This window comes from Danio aesculapii, chromosome 13 (assembly GCF_903798145.1).
Source record: "Danio aesculapii chromosome 13, fDanAes4.1, whole genome shotgun sequence".
Lineage (NCBI taxonomy): Eukaryota > Metazoa > Chordata > Actinopteri > Cypriniformes > Danionidae > Danio > Danio aesculapii.
Genome location: NC_079447.1, coordinates 7,918,757 through 7,944,391, shown reverse-complemented (window position 1 = coordinate 7,944,391; position 25,635 = coordinate 7,918,757). Strand labels below are relative to the sequence as shown.

The 25,635-nt window shown below is 36.6% G+C and overlaps 1 protein-coding gene across 1 annotated transcript in view; it reads right to left on the bottom strand.

Moving 5' to 3' along the window:
* Positions 1–25,635, bottom strand: part of runx3 (RUNX family transcription factor 3) — a 131,794-nt gene that overhangs the window by 105,951 nt on the left and 208 nt on the right. The window contains exon 2 of the mRNA XM_056470341.1: positions 25,364–25,477. Coding sequence (XP_056326316.1) covers positions 25,364–25,421 — 58 coding nt within the window. The 5' untranslated portion in view covers positions 25,422–25,477. The remainder of the gene's footprint in view (positions 1–25,363; positions 25,478–25,635) is intronic.

The window sequence follows — 25,635 nt, the reverse complement described above, 5'->3', positions numbered from 1 at the left end:
GGAGGTAGTGCTGTCGCCTCACAGCAAGTAGGTCGTTGGTTCGAGCCTCGACTGGGTCAGTTGTTGTTTCTTAGTGGAGTTTGCATGTTCTCCCTGCGTTCGTGTAGGTTTCCTCCGGGTGCTCCGGTTTCCCCCACAGTCCAAAAACATGCGGTATAGGTGAATTGGGTAGGCTAAATAGTCCATAGTGCATGAGTGTAAATGAGTGTGTGTGGATATTTCCCAGAGATAAGTTGCGGCTGGAGGGGCATCCGCTGCGTAAAAACGTGCTGGATAAGTTGCCGGTTCATTCCGCTGTGGCGACCCCAGATTAATAAAGGGACTAAGCCGAAAAGAAAATGAATGAATGAATGAATGAATAAAATGAATTGGGAAATTACCCATGGCATTTTTAATGTAAAATAGTTTGGTATATTTATCATACGGCTATCAATGATCTTTGGTTTTTGGCTCTTCATACAAAAAAGTTTGGGCACCCCTGAAATACACATAACCTAAGACTGAATTTACAAGTACGTTACATAAAACAAAAACAATATTGTGAAAATTCGGAGTTTATCGAGTTATAAGTCATAGCCAGGCCCACACAAAATCTGATTTCCGCAGATTTTCAGCCCATCATTGAGTCTATTTATTTACTTCTGTAAATGTGTGTAAATTGATATTTATCCAGTTTTTTTTTATTAATTACAGTAATATTATTGACTAATATGAAAGTGTTCATTTGATTTATTTACAATTCAGTTTGTAAAGTAATACTTTCTGTCTTTTAGTTCATATATTATATAACAGATTTGCTTTGTTTACCAAATAAGTGGATCTAGATGAATTTGCATTGTAACCTTCAATCAAAGTTAAGAAGGTATTTTTTTTTTCATATATTAAGTTTTTAGGTACGACGGTCCCAAAATAATTTATAATTTTTGCAAAATTTCCAGCACAAATAGCAAAAAATGCCTGCAGATTCTGTCTGGCCCTAATCATAGCTAATGGTTTGTTAATAGTGGGAAATGTAGGGAAGAGTGAGGACGTAAGTACCAGTTTTTCATAAAAACCTATTTTTATTTCTACCTACAGAAATATTTATGTTTGTTGTGGTTAATAACTCATAGGTGTTGTCTATCCATATCTGGTGGTATTTTTTATAAAATGTAGAACAACTTTCACTTAAAACAAAAGTTGCACATTGATTATTTTGACCCCATCAGCAGGGACGAGATAACACACAGGTGGTTCATAAGTAACAACAATATGTGCTAGATTTACTGGCTTAATCTTGTTTATTTTAAATATATCTGACTATGATCTTGTTAATGTTCACTGCAAACATATTTTTGTCCTTCATTTTTGCAAAAAAATTAAAATAAAACTAAAGGAAAACTATAATATATATTTTTAAGCAGCTCTCCTGAATACCGTTTTTAATAAACACATATTCTTCCCCAAAATTAATCATATATGCTTCCACTTAAATTTCTGAAATGTCAATTGCAGATAAAAAATAAGCACGAATTTCTATACAAGTGAATATTATTATCATGTAAAATGAATATTAAGGATGTAATAAGACTGACTATGCAAGTACAATGTAAAACAGAAACAATATTGTGAAAATTAGGAGTTTATTGAACTTTAATTGAGTGGGAAATGTAGGGGAGAGTGAGGATGAAAGTACCATTTTTCATAAAAACTTGTTTTTATTTCTACCTACAGAAATATTTATTTTTGCTGTGGTTACTAACTCATAGGTGTTGTCTATCCATATCAGGTGGTACTTTGAACAAATGTAGAACAACTCCAATATAACAGACGTTGCACATAGTTACTTTTGACCCCATCAGTAAGGACATAAGAAACACAACCATACTTGCTAGATTTACTGGCTTAATCTTGTTTGTTTTAAATATATCTAACTATGATCTTGTTAAAGTTCACTGCAAACATATTTTGTCCTTTATTTTTGCCAAAAAAATTAAACTGCATTTTTATTTTACATTTCACTTCCATCAAATGCTTCAAAAGCAATCCAACAATGCAAAATGTTCACATTGTCTAAAATGTTTGAATATTTTTTATTATTACTGGCAATACGTTTTAATTTTATAAAACATATGAATCAAAACACTGAAAACTCTCATGTGGAAGCGAAAAAAAGGTCTGAATGTTAGCAGTGAGACATGAATAACAGTGTTACTTTCATCCCCAGAGGAACTCTTGCCATTTAAACCTGATTTTTAAACTGAAAGCATTTCCCTTGTTACTTTCGTCCCCGCTCTCCCCTACCTTAAAATAAAGCGAGTCTAAACTTTGCATTTAAATACAGTTAAAAATGTCATTTAGGACTCTTTTTCAATGTCGTGATCTTCCAGAAATCATTCTAATGCACTGATTTGCTGATCAATAAGCATTTCTCATTATTATCATCAATGCAGCATACTTAATACAGTGCTCAGCAAATACAAGTACACCCCTCACAAATCTCTCTTTTAAATTCATATTTTTAATAGGAAGCTATACAATATTATATTTGTGCATATACAGTAAGCCAAATCTGGAGCTTTTCTAACAAAATAACTTAAGATAATGGTCCAAAAACTAGTACACCCAAAGTTATATGTTATAGAAAAATGTTCAATACAAATAAAAAAAAAAAGAAAAATCAAGAGAAGCAAATAAATAAATAAATAAATAAATAAATAAATAAATAAATAAATAAATAAATAAATAAATAGAAAAATTTAATTAAAATTTTGTAGTTTGTAATTTATTTTTGCAATATTTTCTTGAATTAAATTGTATTATCTTTCAATTTTTAAATATGCTTGTAGACTAATATATTATTTTAATAAATATATCTGTTTAATAAATCTGTTTTGTTTAAACGCACCAAAATACATTGCCTATATTCACTGAGAAATGGATAAACATATTCATTTTCAAAATAGGGTGTACTTAATTATGCTGAGCAGTGTGTATCTATTGCAGTTTTGTAGTTATTTAGATGTTTGGATTAACACAAAAGTACAAAAGGATAGCATTTATTTATCTGAAGAGGAATTATAATTGTCAAAATCAAATTAAACGGAAAAAAGTATTGGTAACACTTTAGTTTATGCAGCATTTCTATTAACTACTGGCTTATTATTTGCTTATTATTAAGATATTGACTGTGTATTAGTACTTGTAAAGTATAAAGCAGCTAATAAGTACTTTATTGAGCTAAAAGTCTTACTTATTTTGTTTGTTAATAGCAGGAAATGCACCTGAAAATGAAGTGTGACCAAATTATTTTGTTTAAAATAAAACTTCAACATAGAAGTCGCCATATCTACATGTAAAAAGGTTATATACATGCATACAGAGTGACCTTGAATGGCAGCGGTGTAACTTCACAAACTTATTTCTGTTCTGTTACACAGTCACAAACATTGTGGAGGGATAGAAACTGAAAGTTAACACCCTTACTTTCTGTGGGATCATCAACAATTGACAGCCATTATGCCTTATTCTCATACAGCAGCAAAACCTCCGGTCAAAATGTTGCACGCATTTAGCTTATTTTTTGTTTTAGTTTTTAACTATCAGAAAGTTGTCTAAACTATGAAATAATAATAATAATAATGAGAAATGCTTACTGAGTAGCAAAAACAGTGCATTATACAACCCAGGCTCATTCTGAAAATGTACCCCTCAATACATTTCTGGAGAGCGCCAAATACATCCCAGGAAGTGCTTTTTTTTTGCAGTTTTTGTTTTCGTGAATCCATCAGAGGCCGCTGTGTACGCTTTTTAAATCTCAAATTTGTCTCGCGAGTGCCATCCACGCCTGGTCTTCTCACTTAAATCCACCAGAGGCCGCTGTCGACTGACTGACTGATCAACCCTCCTCCTTTCCTAAACCCGACCGATAGTGTTTTCAAAAGTACCGATTGACCAGCGCCCACCCACTTCCCTAAACTCAACTGCTGTTTTTAAAAGCAATGCAGAAAAAGCCCTCCCACCAGCCTGATTTTTCGCACGTTTTCAGATTTTATCACATACTCACCCTGTTATTTACATGTTTATTTTTTGCCTTTTATTTTTTTTGTTTTCGTGAATCCATCAGAGGCCGCTGTGTACGCTTTTTTAGATCTCAAATTTGTCTCACGAGTGCCATCCACGCCTGGTCTTCTCACTTAAATCCACCAGAGGCCGCTGTCGACTGACTGACTGATCAACCCTCCTCCTTTCCTAAACCCGACCGATAGTGTTTTCAAAAGTACCGATTGACCAGCGCCCACCCACTTCCCTAAACTCAACTGCTGTTTTTAAAAGCAATGCAGAAAAAGCCCTCCCACCAGCCTGATTTTTCGCACGTTTTCAGATTTTATCACATACTCACCCTGTTATTTACATGTTTATTTTTTGCCTTTTATTTTATTTTTTTCGTGAATCCATCAGAGGCCGCTGTGTACGCTTTTTCAGATCTCAAATTTGTCTCACGAGTGCCATCCACGCCTGCTCTTCTCACTTAAATCCACCAGAGGCCGCTGTCGACTGACTGACTGATCAACCCTCCTCCTTTCCTAAACCCAACCGATAGTGTTTTCAAAAGTACCGATTGACCAGCGCCCACCCACTTCCCTAAACTCAACTGTTGTGTTTTTAAAAGCGATGCAGAAAAAGAAAAGCTCTCCCGCCAGCCTGATTTTACTACATTTTCAGATTTGACCACATACTCACCCTGTTATTTACATGTTTATTTTTTGCCTTTTATTTTTGTCTTAACGGTTTTCTGTAACCGTTATTCGCCAGTCTCCAACCCCGTCATCGCAGTCAACTCCGCTCCACGTTACAAGTCTGCGACGTACGTGGCGAGCCACTGGACAAACTGGTAACAGTGGAAAAGCAGTCCATACGGAGGTAAGCGGTCAGCTGGTAGCATGTAAAGGAATGCCGTCATACCGCCCCATAGCGTTCGTTCTGCAGAAATGTATATAGGGCTACATTTTCAGAATGAGCCTATGTTAAATTTGCGTTAGGACAACATGAAAGAATTGTGTCGATCCCAGCATTTCTTTACTGCGAGAATTGATTTACTAAACTGTTAAGCTTTTTTTTAAATTGTCATAATATAAAGTTTTAACATTTTACTTTTGGATAATATCCAATAGTACAAGTAAAAGAAATTAAATTAGTAAAAGAAGTACTCTTCAATACTCTTTGTTCCAATACTCTTTGAGTTCTACTCAAAACTTACAAAAGCATGCGTAAACTGCACTTGATTATAATGAGCATCAGCGAGCAAAACTGCAATTAATAAAGCTTCAAGCAGCAAAGACAAAAGTTTCAAAAGCCCGAAAATCAGAGTATCCCATTGGCCTGCAATCCGTCCTAATGGTCCATTACTCACTGGAACATGTGAGCTATAGAGATGTTAGATGGATTCATTTTTTAACATGCTCGGAGAATCAAACAGAAACTATTTTATGAGCATTTCCACTGAGCCTTCCAGAGCAAGTGAACATCCTGCCTTCATGACGTCTGTTCCACTGCAGCGAGGGTCTCTCAAAAATAGCCCGTCTAGACGTTATAAACGACATTGACATCCCTCGGCCTCCCCGTATCATGACAGATCATTATGGAGGGACCGGCGAACACCTCTTGTTCCTCAAGCCCGCTGTGTGTTGTGGTAATGTGTTTAGCATACACACAAGAATCAGCTCCGCTCACTGCTGTCACACACAATCACACAGCCAGGCGCTGAAAACACAGACTAACTCTGGGTGAACCCGCTGAATGAAGCTCACACACACACACACGCACATGAAAAACACTTTTGATGCACACTCAATGGGCTTTTCAAGGCCTAGCACAAAAGAAACACACTGGCGCAACTCCAAAAATATAGCGCAAGCCTGAAACGTAGTACAGTGTGAATGAACATCTTCTGGCTTGACATATTTGGTGTTGTACATCATTGCATTCCTTAATATGTCAGAGCATATTTTAAAAAATCAGCAAAGAATTCAATCAAAGTTGCAAATAGAGCAGCCTTTTTATTTCCAAAGTCACCATTCCTTTGGACTTATGTGTCATATTTACTGTCAATTTCTGACAGAATTTTTGTTTTTAAGTAAATGCATTCATTCATAATGTTGCTGCAATCATAATTGTCAAAATCGCCAGCAATCTAGCAGTTGCAGATCACTGGAGAACTACAAATCTGTCATGGAACTGGACTTTAAATCCCATCATGCACCTCACACACACACCAGTTCCAGTTCCTTCCCTGAATGCACACACAAAGCTGGAAACGAATTGTAGACTGACTACATGGACTATATATTCACTTCTCTCTCACACACACATTGCTGAGTCTTGTTGTATATTTACCTGAAACATTGCGAAGTGTTTTCTTTGTCTAGGCTTATCATGCCTTTAGATCCTAGCCTTGTTTCTTTGTTTATCCTGTTTGCCTCCTGCACTGACCTCTGTCTGCCTATGACCACAACTACGCTATTGGATTTCCCTCATGCTTCTGTTTGACCATTGCCTGCCTGACCTGACTAAGTTAATAAATTGCGTTTGGACCCTCACATCCATTGTCACCCGACTCCTAGTGGAACAATAATATAGCATCCTCCCACTGTCAGTAAAACATACCATGGTTTAATTTATTAACCCCTTAAGCAAAACTTTATGTATTATTTTCATTATTTGGACCCCCCCCCCCCCTCTAAAATATCTTGTTCTGTGTTCTACAAATGAAAGCAGTGCAACATGTTTGGAATGACATTATGGTGAGTAATTGTTTGCAATCAAAATATTTGGCTATGTTCAAATATGCATATGCACATTACAGTACTGAAGGCAATTATGCTGCATTGTAGAATATTTTCATCAGGCATTTTTAATGGAAGAGATGTCCAGTAATGCATTGCCACTTGCTCAGCAAAAATAAATGCACTATGCAAAGTTTGAGACGATTGTATATACTGCATTTATATACTACTGCATAGGGGAAGGGGGGGGGGGGGGGTGTAACACGGTTACACAGTTGAGAAAAAAATAAGATAACAATTTTGACATAGAACTAAATTAAAAAGATTATTCTAAAGTATATTATGAAAGATTTAACAGAGTGATTTGATGTATCATTTTACTTTCTGCAGTATGTGTAAAATGGCCAGAAGATGGTTTTTCTATTTCATATAATGCATCTATACACTGTCTCTCATTTGCATATGAATGCATTCTTTTGGCAACTTCAAATAATAAAAAGAAATGTAATACTAGGAGTAATAATTGGCAAGATTTTCCAAATATTACCACATGTTTAATAGGAATAATGAAATGGCATTCATTTCTATAGTCACTTGTCATGTGTTTTAAAGTGCGTAATAAACTACAATGGATATGTATAAAAAAACTGTTTGAAAACGGGGGTATGTTGGACGATGTGTGGCGGGCGGGGGTGGTGATGTTTGTGGTGTTTGTAACTGTACTATGGACCGGGTTTCGGGTGGCCACGGCGATCAGTTACTATACTGTTACAGACTGTACTAAAAAGATGAGGGGTGGAAGGAGGAGGTGGTCGAATTACGGGAGTTTTCCGGGAGAAATATCAAAATGGGAGGGTGTTGGGAGATGGGTCAGAAATATGTGAGGACTTCCGGAGAAAAACAAAGAGTTGTGGCAGGGTATGTTGTCGGTTTTCAAAATTATTGAATTGTTTGTAGTTTGCCTAGCTGAAACTGAATTGAGTACAGTAGTACTATATTATATGAACAGATATTGTGTTGTGAATTAAAATATCAATTATTGCAAAAGTAAAAGTACTCCTTTTCAGATTTCACTTGATTTTCTTTAAACATATTTAACAGATTTAAAAGTGAAGGTTACTGATTGACAACATTTGAGTGTTTTATTACACTCAAAAAAGTGACTTTTACTGCGTTTTCAAGTTACTTATTTAAAATGAGTTCAAAAAACAAAACAATCCTTAATTTTTTTGGGGACAACTTAATAGTTTTAGGTTTAATCCACTTAAATTTGTAAAAACAAGTTAAATGAGTCAATTTGTGTTGGCACAACATGAAGGAATTGTGTGGAACCCAGCACTTTTTCTATTGTACCAAAGCATACTGTAACATACTTACAACTATGCTGATAACTAAGGGATAATTTACATCCAGCCGGTTGTTCTCACAGAATAAAGTCTGACAGCCAAATATCAGCAGCCCAATGTAAAGCATCATGTTTCTTTTTACTCATGATCTTACCTGAACCAAAAATATAACTTTATAACTACAAACAGTAAACAATCTCAGCAAGCATTTGTGTGTTTGGATGTCTAATCAATGTTTTGGATAAGGCTAAATTAATTGAATTTAGTCAGTGAAAATTTAATATGCATCTAACAATAGTCAAAAAATAGACTAGTCATCATATTGACAGGGATGTGAAGTCTGTCTAATCTGGCTTTTGATGACTAGTCTGTTTTTGACTATTGTTAGACATCTATTATTTCCTCTGGCAGCCCAAGTTTACTTGTCTTAGCCAAGATGTTTATGTTTGGATGTCTAGTAGACATCTTTTAAACAGAAAAATGTCTTGGTGGGGTGTTTCATCATTACATGAAGTTTGTACAAACAGCCAACTTATGATCTAAATGAAATGAGGGTGACACTTTAAAATAAGGGTCCATTATGTATTAACTAACATGACTACACAATGAATTTATTACAGTATTTATACATCTATGTTAGTCAACATTATTTAAAGTTGTTCAATGTTACTTCACATTAATGCTGAGTTGAGACTGTATGATTTTAGCCCCAATTTTCACTGACAGGTTTTAAGAAATTGCAGAGAAAATGGCTGAAATCACAGGCAAATCTGTGCTCCTTCACGTGAGTAACAATCACACAGTGTGAACTATCAAAGACGCCATCTTAGAGAATCACAGATGAGTCGACACACCCATGAGGTGAGATACAGTTGAAGTCAGAATTATTAGCCCCCCTGAATTATTAGCCCCCCTGTTAACTTTTTCTCCAATTTCTGTTTAACAGATTTTTTTCAGCACATTTCTAAACATAATAGTTTTAATAACTCATTTCTAATAACTGATTTATTTCATCTTTGCCATGATGACAGTTAATAATATTTGACTAGATAGTTCTCAAGACACTTCTATACAGCTTAAAGTGACATTTAAAGGCTTAACTAGGTTAATTAGGTTAACTAGGCAGGTTAGGGTTATTAGGCAAGTTATTGTATGGTTTGTTCTGTAGACCATTGTTTCCCAACCCTGTTCCTGAAGGCACACCAACAGTACACATTTTCAACCTCACCCTAATCAAACACACCTGAATCAACTCAGCAGAACATTAGAAAAGACCCCAAAACCTGACATGAATGGGTCAGATAAGAGAGACATACAAAATATGTATCCAGGAACAGGGTTGGGAAACACTGCTGTAGACTATCGAAAAAAAAAGCTTAAAGGGGCTAATAATTTTGACCTTAAAATGGTGTTTAAAAAATTAAAAACTGCTTTTATTCTAGCCGAAATAAAACCAATAAGACTTTCTCCAAAAGAAAAAACATTATCAGACATACTGTGAAAATTTCCATGCTCTGTTAAACGTCATTTGGGAAATATTTAACAAAGAAAAAAAAAATGTAAAGGGGGGCTAATAATTCTGACTTCAACTGTATTTGCCATGCTAAATATCTGGAGCTATCAGCATTTCAAAATCATGCTGTGTGAAATGTGTTCTGATTGAAAATAAAATCTAAACAAACACATATTCTACCAAGCTAAAGGCTACTTTCTCATTATTAATAACAAAAGATAAACGACTTGACCTCACGTTGTTTCCAAATCACTTCTCCGTGTGTTTGGTTGTGAGATGTAGTTTGCAGGCTTAGACAAAGTTGTCGGTGATTCTCCTAGTCATCCAGTGTAAAACCCGACTGAATGAACCCCCCCGAGAAAGTCATGCAGTGTGAAAACATCTGTGACGTGACTACATTGAAAATCCTGCAGTCTGAACTCAGCATAACTCACAATAATATTAACTTTGGATTGTAATGTACAGTAAATACATTATCTGAAATTAATGAATGGACTATTCAATAATAACATCCGCTGTCGCCACAGGCTTGCATGGTTCGGGATCTGTAGAGCTGCGCATCGTTGGATTTGCTCTTCAGTGTTTGGACTCTCAGTAGTGATTATAAAACCACACTGAACTGAGCTAAACTGAACTTAAACACTACAAACTGAACTACACTGTTCCTATTTACTATGATCTTCTATGTGAAGCTGCTTTGACACAATCTACATTGTATAAGCGCGATACAAATAAAGGTGAATTGAAAAAACAAATTGAACCATACATAGACCATAAAAATCTGTCTAGAAACAGCTAATTTCTAATGACATCCTCACAAACACGTCCCCAAGCTTTGCTAAAAACATCTGCTAAAACGACACACAAAAAAAGGTCAATGAAAGATAGGAAATAGCAGCTCCTCGCAATCCTCACAGACGCTGGAATAAAACCGACAGATGGACTACAAGAGAAAATCTCTCACTCATCACAACCATTAGATGCTCTGATCCGCAGGGGCTCAGGACCAGCGAGAAGAAATCCCTGCAAAACACTCCCTCATATTCAGGACATTTCCCTAATCAACTCCAGTCCCACAACAGAGCCTGCGCTTTATAAATAGGAATTGTTCTGAGCTAAATTAGACACAGAAGCCAGACCCTCCGCTGAGACCCTCATGCAGTTTTCATTACGCTCTTCCCTGTCCGATATCCAGGCCCTCAATATCTGGTTACAGATTTCAGTTCTTGCCGTGGATGCTGATATTATTTCGGGGGCCGAGGGTAATGGGCAGGAATCGAAAGCCTTTGAATGCTCTCCAGCGCGGTGAAGTATCAATTTATAGGAGCACGAACCATGTGTTTATGAAATTAATAAACTCTGTGCGTTCATCTGAAGTTTTTGCACGGCCTACATGCTGCATTGGCGAGTCTGCGGCTGAGCATTGAGTGTCCTTAAGTTCTGCCACAAATGCTTCAGAGCATGATGTGATAGATGTTTTCTGTAGCTCCAGCTTGTGCTTTGGATCTCTGGTGTGAGTGTTATTTAAGGTCACGTCGGGATTCGCTATGTCTATGTATGTGCAAGTGTGTAGATGTATGCTTGTGGATGCACGTCTGCACAAAATAAGCTGTTGGTAAAAACCCGAAGGGAACATTTGGCATGCTTTTTTAAAATTAATAATAATAAATTTGGCAAGAAACTAAAGTTACGATAGTGATTGTAAAAATATCAATGATTTCCACAGTAAGAAACTGTAAAAATGCTACTGTAAAAAAAAAAATCATCATATATATATATACACACACGCACACACACACTTACTGGCCACTTTATTAGGTACACCTGTCCAACTGCTTATTAATGCAAATTTCTAATCGGCCAATCACATGGCAGCAACTCAATGCATTTAGGCATGTAGACATGGTCAAGACGATCTGCTGCAGTTCAAACCGAGCATCAGAATGGGGAAGAAAGGGGATTTAAGTGACTTTGAATGAGGCATGGTTGTTGGTGCCAGGCGGGCTGGTCTGAGTATTTCAGAAACTACTGATCTACTGAGATTTTCACGCACAACCATCTCTAGGGTTTACAGAGAATGGTCTGAAAAGAGAAAATATCCAGTGAGCGGCAGTTTTGGGGTCGCACATGCCTTGTTGATGCCAGAGGTCAGAGGAGAATGGCCAGACTGGTTCCAGCTGGTATAAAGGCAACAGTAACTCAAATAAGCACTCGTTACAACCGAGGTCTGCAGAATCTCTGAACACACAACATGTCTAACCTTTAGATGGATGGGCTACAGCAGCAGAAGACCACACTGGGTGCCACTCCTGTCAGCTAAGAACAGGAAACCGAGGCTACAATTCACACAGGCTCACCAAAATTGGACAATAGAAGATTTGAAAAACGTTGCCTGGTCTGATGAGCCACAGCCTACGAGTATTATATATCTTAATATCTATAATATAATATCTATAATATCTTCCGATGGCTACTTCCAGTAGGATAACGCGCCATGTCGTAAAGCGTGAATCATCTCAGATTGGTTTCTTGAACATGACAATAAGTTCACTGTACTCAAATGGCCTCCACAGTCACCAGTTCTCAATCCAATAGAGCACCTTTGGGATGTAGTGGAACGCGAGATTCGCATCATGGATGTGCAGTCGACAAATCTGCAGCAACTGCGTGATGCTATCATGTCAATATAGACCAAAATCTCTGAGGAATATTTCCAGTACCTTGCTGAATCTATGCCACGAAGGATTAAGGCAGTTGTGAAAGCAAAAGGGGGTCCAACCCGGTACTAGTAAATGTACCTAATAAAGTGGCCGGTGAGAATATATATATATGTGTGTGGTTCTTTTCTTCCTCATCACTGATGCACATTAGAATTTTATGTTACATTTAATGTTGATAAATTAGGTTTCAAGAGTTCACACTTAGATATTGTTTGACAACTGTTAGCAAGTTTGGCATGCTGTCCCGGGAGAGAACCCTGAGCTCGGAGATAGGTGAGCCCAGGGCTCCCGCCTGGTCCATAGAGCATATGAGGGGAGTACGAGATCAGGTGGTTCTCGAGAGCTCCCCGTGGTAAAAGAAAAACGGAGGAGAAGGGGTGGATGGGGGTTTCTTCGGAAAACGAAGATAAGAGAGTAGTTCTAGCTAGGCTACTTATAGTGAGTTGGGGTTAATCTGATTGGCTAACTAGTGAGTGTAGATGAGTGGCCAGCTGCAGTCAATTATATCACGTGCTCCTCTCGAAATTAGTTTGAAAACTTCACTTATTTCATTACTTTTATTTAATGTCTGTTATTGTGCCATGATGGCGTTTATAGTTGTGTGAATGTCACTGAGCGCCTTCTATATATTATTATGTTTCTCTGCTTGTGGGAAAGGTTGTTTGTGACAAGTATCGGTTAATCACTTGAACACTTGACTGCATTGAGAAGTAAAACTGTGCAGTTTTTGACTTATAATATTGTTCAATGTTGTATCCATTTTGTGTTTAGCAACACTTTCTGCTTTTTATTAATACACAATACAAAAAATCCTAAAGGTTTCAAGAAGAAAACACTTTCATTCTTTCTACTTCAAATTTTAAAGGGATATTTCATCCAAAAATTCATTAATTCACTTACCATTTACTTAACCCAGAGTGATTTGAAATATTTATCAGTTTCTTTCTTCTGTTGAGCATAAAAGAAGAAATTTCGAAGAATGCTGAATGACTTCCATAGTAGAAAAACAAGTGGAAGTCAATGGTTTTCAGCATTTTTCAAAATATCTTCTTGTGTGTTCAACAGAAGAAAGTCAGACACGTAAAGTGAGAATACATGATGACAGAATTGTAACGTTTTGTGTAAACTATCCCTATAACATTTGCTCGCTTAATGTGTAGAACGAAGTGTTTGATAACTATTAACAATATCACATGAACACTTATCATATGAACACTCATGAGATTCCTTTAAACACCACACAGACCTCAACTCTTGGTAAATAAAATGCACCAAGGTTACAATCAACTGATCAGAAATGCTCATGCTGATGTCAAAGCACAAGTTACTACATGTAAATCATCATCAACAACTGTGTAAATATCAGGCAAACTTAAAAACGCTTTAAGTATTCATCTTCATGCTGGCAAAATCAATAAGATGGAACCATAGGATGTTTAGAACCACACGAAAAAGCACTAAAACACATTACTGGGGTTTTTGACTGACACATTACTTAATAAGTGTGTAAACAAACTAATTGAACATTATTTACTTGATTTTTTACAATGTGCATTGCAGATCTTGACCAATTTTTTTTGTAAGCAGACCTGTACTGTTATATATGTGTGAACGCGGTTTTGTATTTGCGTATATAGGCATATATAAGCACATGGGCTTCTATATATGTGTTTATATATATATATTTATAGTTATATATTTAGTATGTGTGTGTTTTAGACTGCTGTTTCAGTGCAACAGGTGTGACCTCATTGTGGTTGCTTGTGAGCAGCAGAAGCAAACAGAGTCTGCATCAGATTAACACGCAACACACACATACACACACACACTTACACACGCACAAACCCTCTCGTCTCGCGCTTTCAATTTTCTTTCTCACATTCACTCTCTTATATGTGAACTGTTTTATTTGACTTTCTGTATCGTATGTCAGTCTATTTTTGTCTTGTGTTTTCCAGTGATATATTAACAAAACAGGGCAATTAATTGCATCAATTAACAAAAATGCAATCAAGAAATTAATAAAATGCATTCATAAAACTTTATTTTACTAGCACTTGCATAAATAAATATGCAAATAAATAAACAGATAAGTAAATAAATCTATAAATTACTGCATAAATAAAACAATAAATAAATAAATATGCAAATTAATAAAAGAGTAAATACATTCATAAATTACTACATAAATAATACAATAAATAAATAAATATGCAAATATGCAAATAAATAAATGCATACATTTCAGCATAAATAAATAAATATGCAAATAAATAAATGCATACATTTCAGCATAAATAAATAAATATGCAAATAAATAAATGCATACATTTCAGCATAAATAAATAAATATGCAAATAAATAAATGCATACATTTCAGCATAAATAAATAAATATGCAAATAAATAAATGCATACATTTCAGCATAAATAAATAAATATGCAAATAAATAAATGCATACATTTCAGCATAAATAAATAAATATGCAAATAAATAAATGCATACATTTCAGCATAAATAAATAAATATGCAAATAAATAAATGCATACATTTCCGCATAAATAAATAAATATGCAAATAAATAAATGCATACATTTCAGCATAAATAAATAAATATGCAAATAAATAAATGCATACATTTCAGCATAAATAAATAAATATGCAAATAAATAAATGCATACATTTCAGCATAAATAAATAAATATGCAAATAAATAAATGCATACATTTCCGCATAAATAAATAAATATGTAAATAAATAAATGAGTAAATAATCCATAAATTAATGCATAAATAAAACAATAAATAAATAAGCAAATAAATAAATGCATACATTTCTGCATAAATAAATATTCAAATAAATAAATGAGTAAATAAATCCATAAATTCCTGCATAAATAAAACTATAAATAAATAAATATGCAAATAAATAAAAGTAAATAAATCCATACATTTCTGCATAAATAAAACGATATATGAATAAGTATGCAAACAAATAAAAAAAGAGTAAATAAATCCATAAATTCCTGCATAAATAAAACAATAATTAAATAAATATGCAAATAAATAAATGAGTAAATAAATCCATAAATTCCTGCATAAATAAAACAATAAATGAATGAATATGCAAATAAATAAATGAGTAAATAAATCCATAAATTCCTGCATAAATACAACAATAAACAAATAAATATGCAAATAAATGAATAAAAGAGTAAATAAATCCATACAATCCTGCTTAAATAAAACAATAAATAATTCAATACGCAAATAAATAAATAAATATGTAAATAAAAATAAAAGATCAAATAAATCCATAAATTACTGCATAAATATAACAATAAATAAATAAATATGCAAATAAATAATCCATACATTCCTGCATAAAGAAAACAATAAATAAGTAAATACTCAAATAAATAAAAGTATATAAAAATCCACAAATTTCCGCATAAATACTCCTCATAATCACTGCACTATTTAACATTTGCACATTTAAAGTTTGCACATATTCATTGCACTGCATTGCACTGATTCACTTATTTGAACTGGACATACCCACTGCACATGGACATTTGTAATTATGTTTATCTATCTGCCACTCCTGCTATTAATAGCATCCTGTACATATATTCATTTATTGTAAATCTGTTCATAGCTAATACAACCTGTATATAATGTTCATAGTACATCCATCTGTAAATATTACCATAGTTTTTCTATAACTGCACTTTATAACTTATACCTGTATCCTGCACTTGCTGCTATTGCACTGCTGGTTAGACCTAAACTGCATTTCGTTGCCTTGTACTTGTACATGTGTGATGACAATGAAGTTTAATCTAATCTAATCTAATCTAATAAATATATATATATATATATATATATATATATATATATATATATATATATATATATATATATATATATATATATATATATATATATATATTTATATCCTTCAAACCTTTATTCATTCATTTACTTTTCCTCCGCTCGACATGCTAATGACTGGGTGTCTGTCAATCATCAGAAGCCAGTCAAAAATGTTTTTTTGATTATTATTCTGATCATTGAATTTTGATGCTCTTGTCGCCGGAGCAGTAGAGTCGGACAGCATTGTCGCCACTTTGACGCTCTCACCACCTTCAGCAAGAGTGTCAAAGGTAGCTCTGGCCGCCCTGGCGACAACGCTGTCTGCCTTCAGCTCCGGCTGATCTCGTATTTAAAGGGGTCATTGCAGCATATCAGAAAATCTCTTACATTCCGTCATAAAAAACATGCTTTCTAGCGTGAAAATGTTGCACACTTTTTATCAAATTTATTTAACAATGGAAGATCAAGTTGCATGTGGTGTGGTTTCGCTCCACTTAATTATCCAATATGTCCTTATGTTTGAAATATCCTGAAGCAGCAATACTGTTTTGTACTGTCGCCTAAGATTCACTCTTTTTTAAAGAAAAAAATATAACATTAATGCCCATCAGTAACTCGCCAGAAACTTATTTAAAGCATGTTCCTGTAAATAATCATTGCAAATAATTGTAAATCCGACAACCGCAATAATCAAACCCTTGGGAACAACTGTGGTCGGAACCAAAGTTCACAGTGACTGTGTTCTCTGGACTCCTCTCTTCAAGCGGTGGGCTTCATCATTCTGATTGGTTGCCGCCCAACCACTTCATAGCTCATTAACATAAAGTTAACTTGATTTCAACTCTGCTCGACGCCACACTGGTGAAGACGTGCCACGCTGCTTCTCGCCGCTTATCGCCACCGACTCTCATTGAAAATGAATGACTTCCAGCTACTTTGACACTCTCGCCCCTTTGATGGTGTGAATATACGTTAACTCTCTAATTCAAAGGTCGCCACAGTGGAATAAACCAGCAATTATTCCAGCATATGTTTTTTAAGCAGCGGATGCCCTTCCAGCCGCAACCCTGTATTGGGAAACACCCATACACACTCATTCACACAGAAACTTGTATGCTACAGACAATGTAGCTTATAAATTCCCCTAAAGCGCATGTCTTTGGACTGTGGGGGAAACCAGAGCACCCGGAGGAAATCCACGCGAACACGAAGAGAACATGCAAACTCCACACAGTAATGCCAACTGGCCTAGCTGGGACTCAAACCAGAGACCTTCTTGCTGTGAGGGGACAGTACTAACCACTGAGTCACCATGCTGCCCTATTGATTGATTGATTGATTCATTTTCGGTTTAGTCCCTTTATTAATATGGGGTCGCCACAGCGGAATGAACCGCCAACTTATCCAGCATATGTTTTACGCAGCGGATGCCCTACTAGCTGCAACCCATTACTGGGAAAAACTCATACAAATACACTATGGACAATTTAGCTTACCCAATTCACCTATAACACATGTCTTCGGACTGTAGGAAAAACCGAAGCTACCGAAGGGAAACCCACGCGAACACGAGGAGATCATACAGAACGACCTACTCGCTCTGAGGTGACAGTACTAACCACTGAGCCACTGTGCCGCCCCATTGATTGATTCATCATTGTGTAATATTGATAACTGAAAAATATCAATGGTTTATTTTCCATCAGACTTCTTGGCTCTATTCTGATTTGTAACACTTGCTTTCATGAATGAATCCTGGATTAATACATTCAAGCTCAACTCTACATTCTTTCATGCGTTTCACTTGGAAATAATTACAATTACGCGAGCAAAATGGGTTGTCATTCACATTGACTTTAAACAGAAACCAATGGGTTAAACAAAATCCAGAAACACTTTTATAGCTGCTGCCTCTCTTGACCCAGCCTCTTATTTTGGCAACACTGTTACTAAAGCAAACACGCTTTTTAACACTTCTGTTTTCCGTCCCCTTTTCTTCCTTCTTTTTGGATTTCGTCAAGACAACACAGACGAAACCATTAGAGTACATGCGCTGATTTTTGATCAATCAAGACTGATGGTCCCTCCAAACATAAGGAGTCAGAGAGCAGAGAGTTTACATGAACATAGCAAACATTAACCCCCGCTAGCATTTAGCTACTGTTTACTACACAGAGCTCATGACATCAGCGCTCACTCGGAGCTACTTTATTTAACACACACACACACAGATCCGTCCCAGACTCCAAGCTAATGCTAACCAGCTTAGAGTTCTGCTGATGCATGTAAACACAGACTCAAGCATGTGAGGTTCAGTTCGGCAGCGGCTGCTCAAACTTTCATGCGAGGAGATGAGTGGGATAGTGTGGGATTTGAAATCATTGATGCGAAGTGGATTGCGATGAAGAAGAAAAACAATAACACACTCTGGGTGTATTTATACTGTATAAATATCTGTTAATAATAGTTTTTGTATTTTAAGTCACAAGTGTTTTCCATTTATTTACAATTGTGAATTGCCTTTCGATGTTAAAAATTCAACTACAGTTAACAAAGTGACTTTTATTGACATTTTAGTAGTATATATAAAGAAATAAAATATGAAGAGTTCAGATGCAAAAGCAGCTAAACGTCACTTCCGCCAAAAATGAGATAATGACATTAAGTGAATGCTTTAGGCATGTAGTACACCATCAACAAATAGATTTGCTTCTAATCATCCAAATCCCAGCGTCAGCACATTCAAAAATAACAGTTGATTGGCAAAAGCCGCTAAACGCCACTTCCCTTTGACAGCAAAAGCCGCTATATCCCGAGAACCAATCAGAAGACGCGAATCGAATCACATGTTCAATGTAGCAGCACGCTGATACGCCGGCTTTTCTGAAGAGATTGTTTTATTCTGCTTTGGATTTTAAAAGACGGAGTTTGATGAACTGGATGAGCCTGTCTGACTGTCAGTGAATGGCACATGAAAACGTCCCTTCCCTCAAAACTCTGTGCAGTATAAGAAAAAGGAAACAAACTGTACAGTCGGAAGTGTAACATGCATTCATTATGTTTTTTTGCGCAGTGACGCTACTTTGATTGAGTCAATTTACTATACATTAAATGGCAACACCGTTTCATGAAAGACAGAGTGAAGATGCCGTTCTTTTATCCCAAGTGGATGCTATGAGGATAAACAAGCGACCAAGACCTTAAGTATGGTGAGAATGAATGAATGACAGCTTCTAATATTGTCTGAGAGACATCTCCTTTTTGCCCAGTAGGACCACCTTGTGTTTTATTTGCTAATTTAAGCTATTTTTTAAAAGATAAATATAATGTACATAAACTTTACATTATTTAGATTACTTCATATTACCTATACGTCTGATCAGCTTTTTATATTAAATGGACAATGCACAGATATTGATGTTCACAATGTTTTTACACTACATTATTTGAATCTTACAAGCTTAGTTTCCAATGTTTACATTGCTCTACTTACATTAAATCTAAATCCCAAATATCAGAAATGACAACAGATTGTTTAGATTTAATTAATGTCAGTTTTAATGTTATTGATTAATGTCTTTTAGATGCCTTTTGGCTAATTCCAGGCGAGGAGTGGCTTCCGTCTGGTCACTCTACCACACAGGCCTGATTGGTGGATTGCTGCACAGATGGTTGTCCTTCTGTAAGGTTCTTTCCACAGAAGAACGCTGGAGCTCAGACAGAGTGACCATCGGGTTATTGATCACCTCCCTGACTAAGGCCCTTCTCTCCTGATCACTCAGCTTAGATGGTCGGCCATCTCTAGGAAGAGTCCTGGTGGTTCCAAACATCTTCCACTTACGGATGATGGAGGCCACTGTGCTCATTGGAACTTTCAGAGCAGCAGATATTTTTCTGTAACCTTCTCCAGCCTTGTGCCTCGAGATAATGCTGTCTCGGAGGTCTACAGACAAGTCCTTTGTCTTCATGCTTGGTTTGTGCTTTAACATGCACTGTCAACCCTGGGACCTTATATAGACAGGTGTACGCCGTTTCAAATCATGTCCAATCAACTGAATTTACTGATGTACGTGTGATTTTTCAGGTTTTTTATTTCTAATAAATTTGCAACAATTTCAAAAAATCTTTTTTCCACATATTCGTTTGAGGAAATAAATTAATTTAATCCATTTTGTAATAAGGCTGTAACATAAAAAAAATGTGGGAAAAAAAGCACTATCAATACTTTCTGGATGCACTGTAGGTCACTTTGGGTAATGGCATCTGCTTACAATAAGGAATAAATGTAAGTGTTAATTTACACCCCTAAGAGCCTCTTTTCTCCTTTGTAACACATGAAACAAATGCAGATATTATTCAGCATAATTCTGAAAGAGCCATTCTGTACTGTAATGTGTCATGCAAAGAAAGCAAAGTAATTCAAACTATACTATTCCACGGTCAGGTTTATATAGCAGTCTCAAATATAGTTAATAAACTATCATTACAGTGTCATTTCAATGCCAAAACGATGCTGGTAAATTGCAGAACTTGTGTATACAGTACATATCCATATTGCTATGATTTAGATACATTCTTTACTGTTGTTTTCTCACAACGTCATTTTTTGTGCATTAACAGTCATGTAAAAAAGTTTTTGAATGTCATTGTCTTCCATACAAGGACATAATAAGAAAACAAACAAAGAAAAAACGATATGGTTCTTGGGAGGACTTAAAATTTGAAGGTGAAATCTTTTAACCCTTGTTCAAATTGACTACCCTTCCTTTATGTTAGGTGCTGTTTTTGCCCCATTGACTTCCATTATAATGACAATTATTGATTGCAAAGCCATGACACCAAATAATCAAACATTTTTGATTGTTGGAGTTGTTTCCTGTTGGGAAGAGATAAAATTGTAGATTTTTACTGTAGATCATTAGTTGGCACCATTAACTCTTTAGACAGGGCTGTGCAAAACAGTTTCAGACTTTTATATGGAGTTCTATGGAGTAAAACAGATTATAGTGTGTGTGTGTGTGTGTGTATCAATACACTTACTATGTTCTGAAAGCTGAGCTGCTTATTTAGATTTTCTCAGACATATCAAGATAGGTGCACAAAGGTCTTTCTCACACTCTCACACACGTGCAGACACCCCCACACACACACACACACACACACACAAGCCAGAACAAAAGCTTTTTTTTGCACTGCAACTGATGATCAACAGAAAAAATGACAAATTTTACCTCTTCCCAACTGTCACGGTCACCAGCGATCGTAACTCCCTAGATCGAGTTGGTTTGCACATAAGGACTATAAATCTGCTTGTAAATGGACTACATATTCAGTCATGCCACATACACACTCACACCTGCTCCAAGTCTCTACTGATTACACTCACACCACCTGAGGATCGTCAAAGACTGATTACAAACACCATTTAAGCAGCGCACACACTCATTCACATGGCTGAGTCTTGTTTTCTGTAAAGTGACATTACAACGTGTTTCTCCTAGTCTACACCAACAGGGAATCAGCAACAATCAAGAATGGATGATTATATGGTATCAGTGCTTTGCAATCAAAAAATGTCATTATAATGGAAGTCAATGGGGCAAAAACAGACCCTAACACAATGAATGGGTAGTAAATTTTCCCAGAGTGTATTGTTGAACTTTTGAAGATTTTGATAAATAAGATGTCACCAACAATCATTCCATTTGCTAAAACACAGAGAAATGTGGCCAATTCAAGACTCAAAATCACACTAGAGTCGATGAAAACATCCCAAACAGCAAATAAGGGTTAAAGTAATGACTTTCTGTATGAGCTTCTCAGTCTCTCAGATCATTCTGAAGGAGTTTTTGAGATTTGTGCACAGCTCTAGTCAAAGTTTTTGTCAATCAGGATGAGTTCTGGACTTTGACTAGTCTATTAAACACATTGATTTGATGGTTTTCCCTTCTTTAGCGGTTCTGTTGTAGATTTGATACTGTGTTTGGGATCATTGTCTTGTTGCATGATCCAGTTTTGGTTCAGTTTTAGCTGTGTTACCACCAGCCAGATCTCATTTCTGTTTGAAAATTAATAAATCAATCAAATCAAATCAATTTGCTAGGAATATTTATGAATGTCTCCAATCGGCCTATAGAACGGCATTGATGCATCCTGAAGTAAATTGAAACAGCCATAAACACCAGTGAGATAAAGTCATTGTATGCAGAACCATAGATCTAAATAAAGTATAATTATGGAAACTGTGTTCATCATAACTGAAAGCTACGTCGTGTTTGCTGGCCTCACGCATTATGTAGCCCTGTCCGTCAGTCATTCAGCATTTAACCTGATTAAATGGTTTAGAGGGCTAAACAAATAACGCACAGCACAACTATGATCACAGAAAGTTTTAATTCACTTACATTTTAATATGTTTTGGTGTGATTATAACCCGCTATATGAAAAAACACGGCAAGAAATGTAGCTTTTAGCGGTAGTTCTACCAGGAAGACCTAATGTCACGTCACTCATCACAATCGGTTTCAACCAATAGCCACGAGACACAAGGAATACCTAAAGCCATGTCACTCATCACAATATTTTTCCAACCAATAGCCACGAGACACAAGAAATATATAAGCATTCGGTTGCAGGTGCTGACGCAGACGTTCGCCCACCATCCTCCCCACCACCACCAGTTTGGCCCTGTCCAGGGGGGGAAGGCTCTGCCCCTGCCTTCGTCTTCGGCAGTCATAGCTGGATCTAAGAGCTTCCAAACCAAGCTACGGACAGGGCCTCCACCAAAGAAATCCTATGTTTTGTTAAATGATACTCTTGTCAAATAATACTCATCAATAAATGTCAGTGGTTCAAGCCCCAGCTGGTTTAGTGTCACGAACAGAAGAAATCGGCACGCAAGCAAAGACATTCGCATGCTCGTATTACATGAATGCATTCTTGACTTGTAATACTGCGCTCACGACATTTGTCATTAAAATAACGTCATAGGTACAGTAGTTGGAAGATCTGTGTAAAAGGCCTGCCACCACAGCTGAAAAATCCTGGAGAAAACACTGATGTATTTAAAATGTTGACATATATGCACGGGCGTCACGGTGGCGCAGTGGGTAGCACGAAATTGAATAAACTAAACTGGCTGTAGTGTATGAATGTGAATGCAAGAGTGTATTCTCAGTGTTGAGTTGCGCCTTGAAGGCCATCCGCTGCGTAAAACATATGCTGGTTAAGTTGGTGGTTCATTCCGCTGTGGCGACCCCAGATTAATTAAGGGTCTAAGCCAAGAAGAAAATGAATGAGTGAATGAATGAAACTTATCACATTACAATGCAGCCATTTCATGAAAGCAATGATGTCTATCAAAGATGTGAACAAAGAAACAGGCCCAACCAGTATTGCCACCATTAATATTATACATTTCCAGATAAAACGTTTAAAAATGTAGATCGTAACTATAATTTATGCATTTTGAACTGACTGGTTAGTGAAAACAAGACATTGTATATATTTAAAACAATTGTAGGGCAGCACGGTGGCGCAGTGGGTAGCACAATCGCCTCACAGGAAGAAGGTCGCTAGTTTGAGCCCAGGCTGCATCAGGATCACGAACAGAAGAAATCGGCATGCAAGCAAAGAGATTCGCATGCTCGTATTACATGAATGCGACATCGACTTGTAATACTGCGCTCACGACATCTGTCATTAAAATAACGTCATAGGTACAGTAGTTGGAAGATCTGTGTAAAAGGCCTGCCACCACAGCTGAAAAATCCTGGAGGAAACGCTGATGTATTTAAAATGTTGACATTTATGCACGGGCGTCACGGTGGCGCAGTGGGTAGCACGAAATTGAATAAACTAAATTGGCTGTAGTGTATGAATGTGAATGCAAGAGTGTATGGGTGTTTCCCAGTGTTGGAAGAGCATCCGCTGTGTAAAACGCGCTGGATAAGTTGGCGGTTCATTCCACTGTGGCGACCCCAGATTAATAAAGGGACTAAGCTGAAAAGAAAATGAATGAATGGATGAATAAAACAATTGTGATGAACCATTAAATCTATTTAATTTGGATTTTAAATTGAATTCAATGTTCGTTCTAGTGTAAAAAAGTTGTTTAAAAATGTTCTTCACATAAATAAAACAAAAAAAAAGGATCTTTAAGGATAGATCATGTTTTTTTAGGAGCCAAAATGATTCTTCTTCTAGATTCTTCCCCTCTGCAACTAGGGACGGGACTGTATGTGAATGGCTTGTAGTTCAATAGATTTGTGATGTCATCAGACATTTGCATTTGGAGTTACCACAGTGATGCATTATGCACAATTAGACAAGGTCCATGTATTAAAGAGTAAACATCCCGTTTAACCATACACTCACTTTAATCTTCATCATCCCACCCTAAATGAGCTCGGCGTGAGGATAATGAATCTGCATTGTTTTTCCAAACAAAGCCGGAGTCAATCCAAAGAAAACGGAAGCACCTCATCACATGTTGACGTTACCATAGTGACAAATGGCCTCTTCTGAGGAGCTCAGGAGATGCAGATGCCAGTAAATCACTAATGTTGACTTGGGCTCGTACCCACACATATACACAGCGACCACAGAAAGGCCGAGAGTGCCCTGGCTCCAGAAGTTGACTGGTTTGCGAGTTCCAGTAAAGGTTGGTCTAGCTGGTTCCTCCCTTGCGCCCTGCGCTGAGAGTGCGTTTATAGTGCTAATGCTTGCGGTGAGCAGGCCATTATGATCAAAACCCTGCTCCAAACAGACTGCCGCATTACAAAACAAACATCTTACAGAAGACAAATGCGCAGGTAACCCCAACTTCCACAGTGCATTGAGATCCCTGCCTTTTTATTTGTACCTTCTCATGGTTTCTTCGAAGGCCACTCAGACACATTATCATCCACATCTTAAGCAGTTTGTAAAAACAAAGCAAGTATAAACTGGTCTAAAGTCAGTATGTAACACGTCAAACCCACATGCATGCACTGTCACACTTTCACAACTGCTAAACTGCCACAAACAAACATGCAAACTACAGCAGACAGACATCTCTTAAGAGTGCTACGACTACCAAAACCGGCTTTCTAGACACCACAGAGGTGAAGAAAAAGGGAAGGGAATGCCACGACGGGTGACTTACCTCGCAGCAAACTGGGCGAGTAGCTCGAGAATGTGTCGAAGATGCTGTTTGAAGCCATGTGTCCCGCTCTGAAGGGAAAAGAGCTGGCCTCTCCGCCGTCGTACCGACTTCAGCCTGAGAGAATGACAGTCGGAGAAAGAGAAATACAGAAACTACATAGACAGCCTGCAACCAAGAATTTGGGGTTTGAGAGTGCCACAGGAATCTTTCGCCACAAGCCGACTAACAGAACAGCATATGTGCCGTGTGGTGAGAGCGAGCGAGAGTGAGAG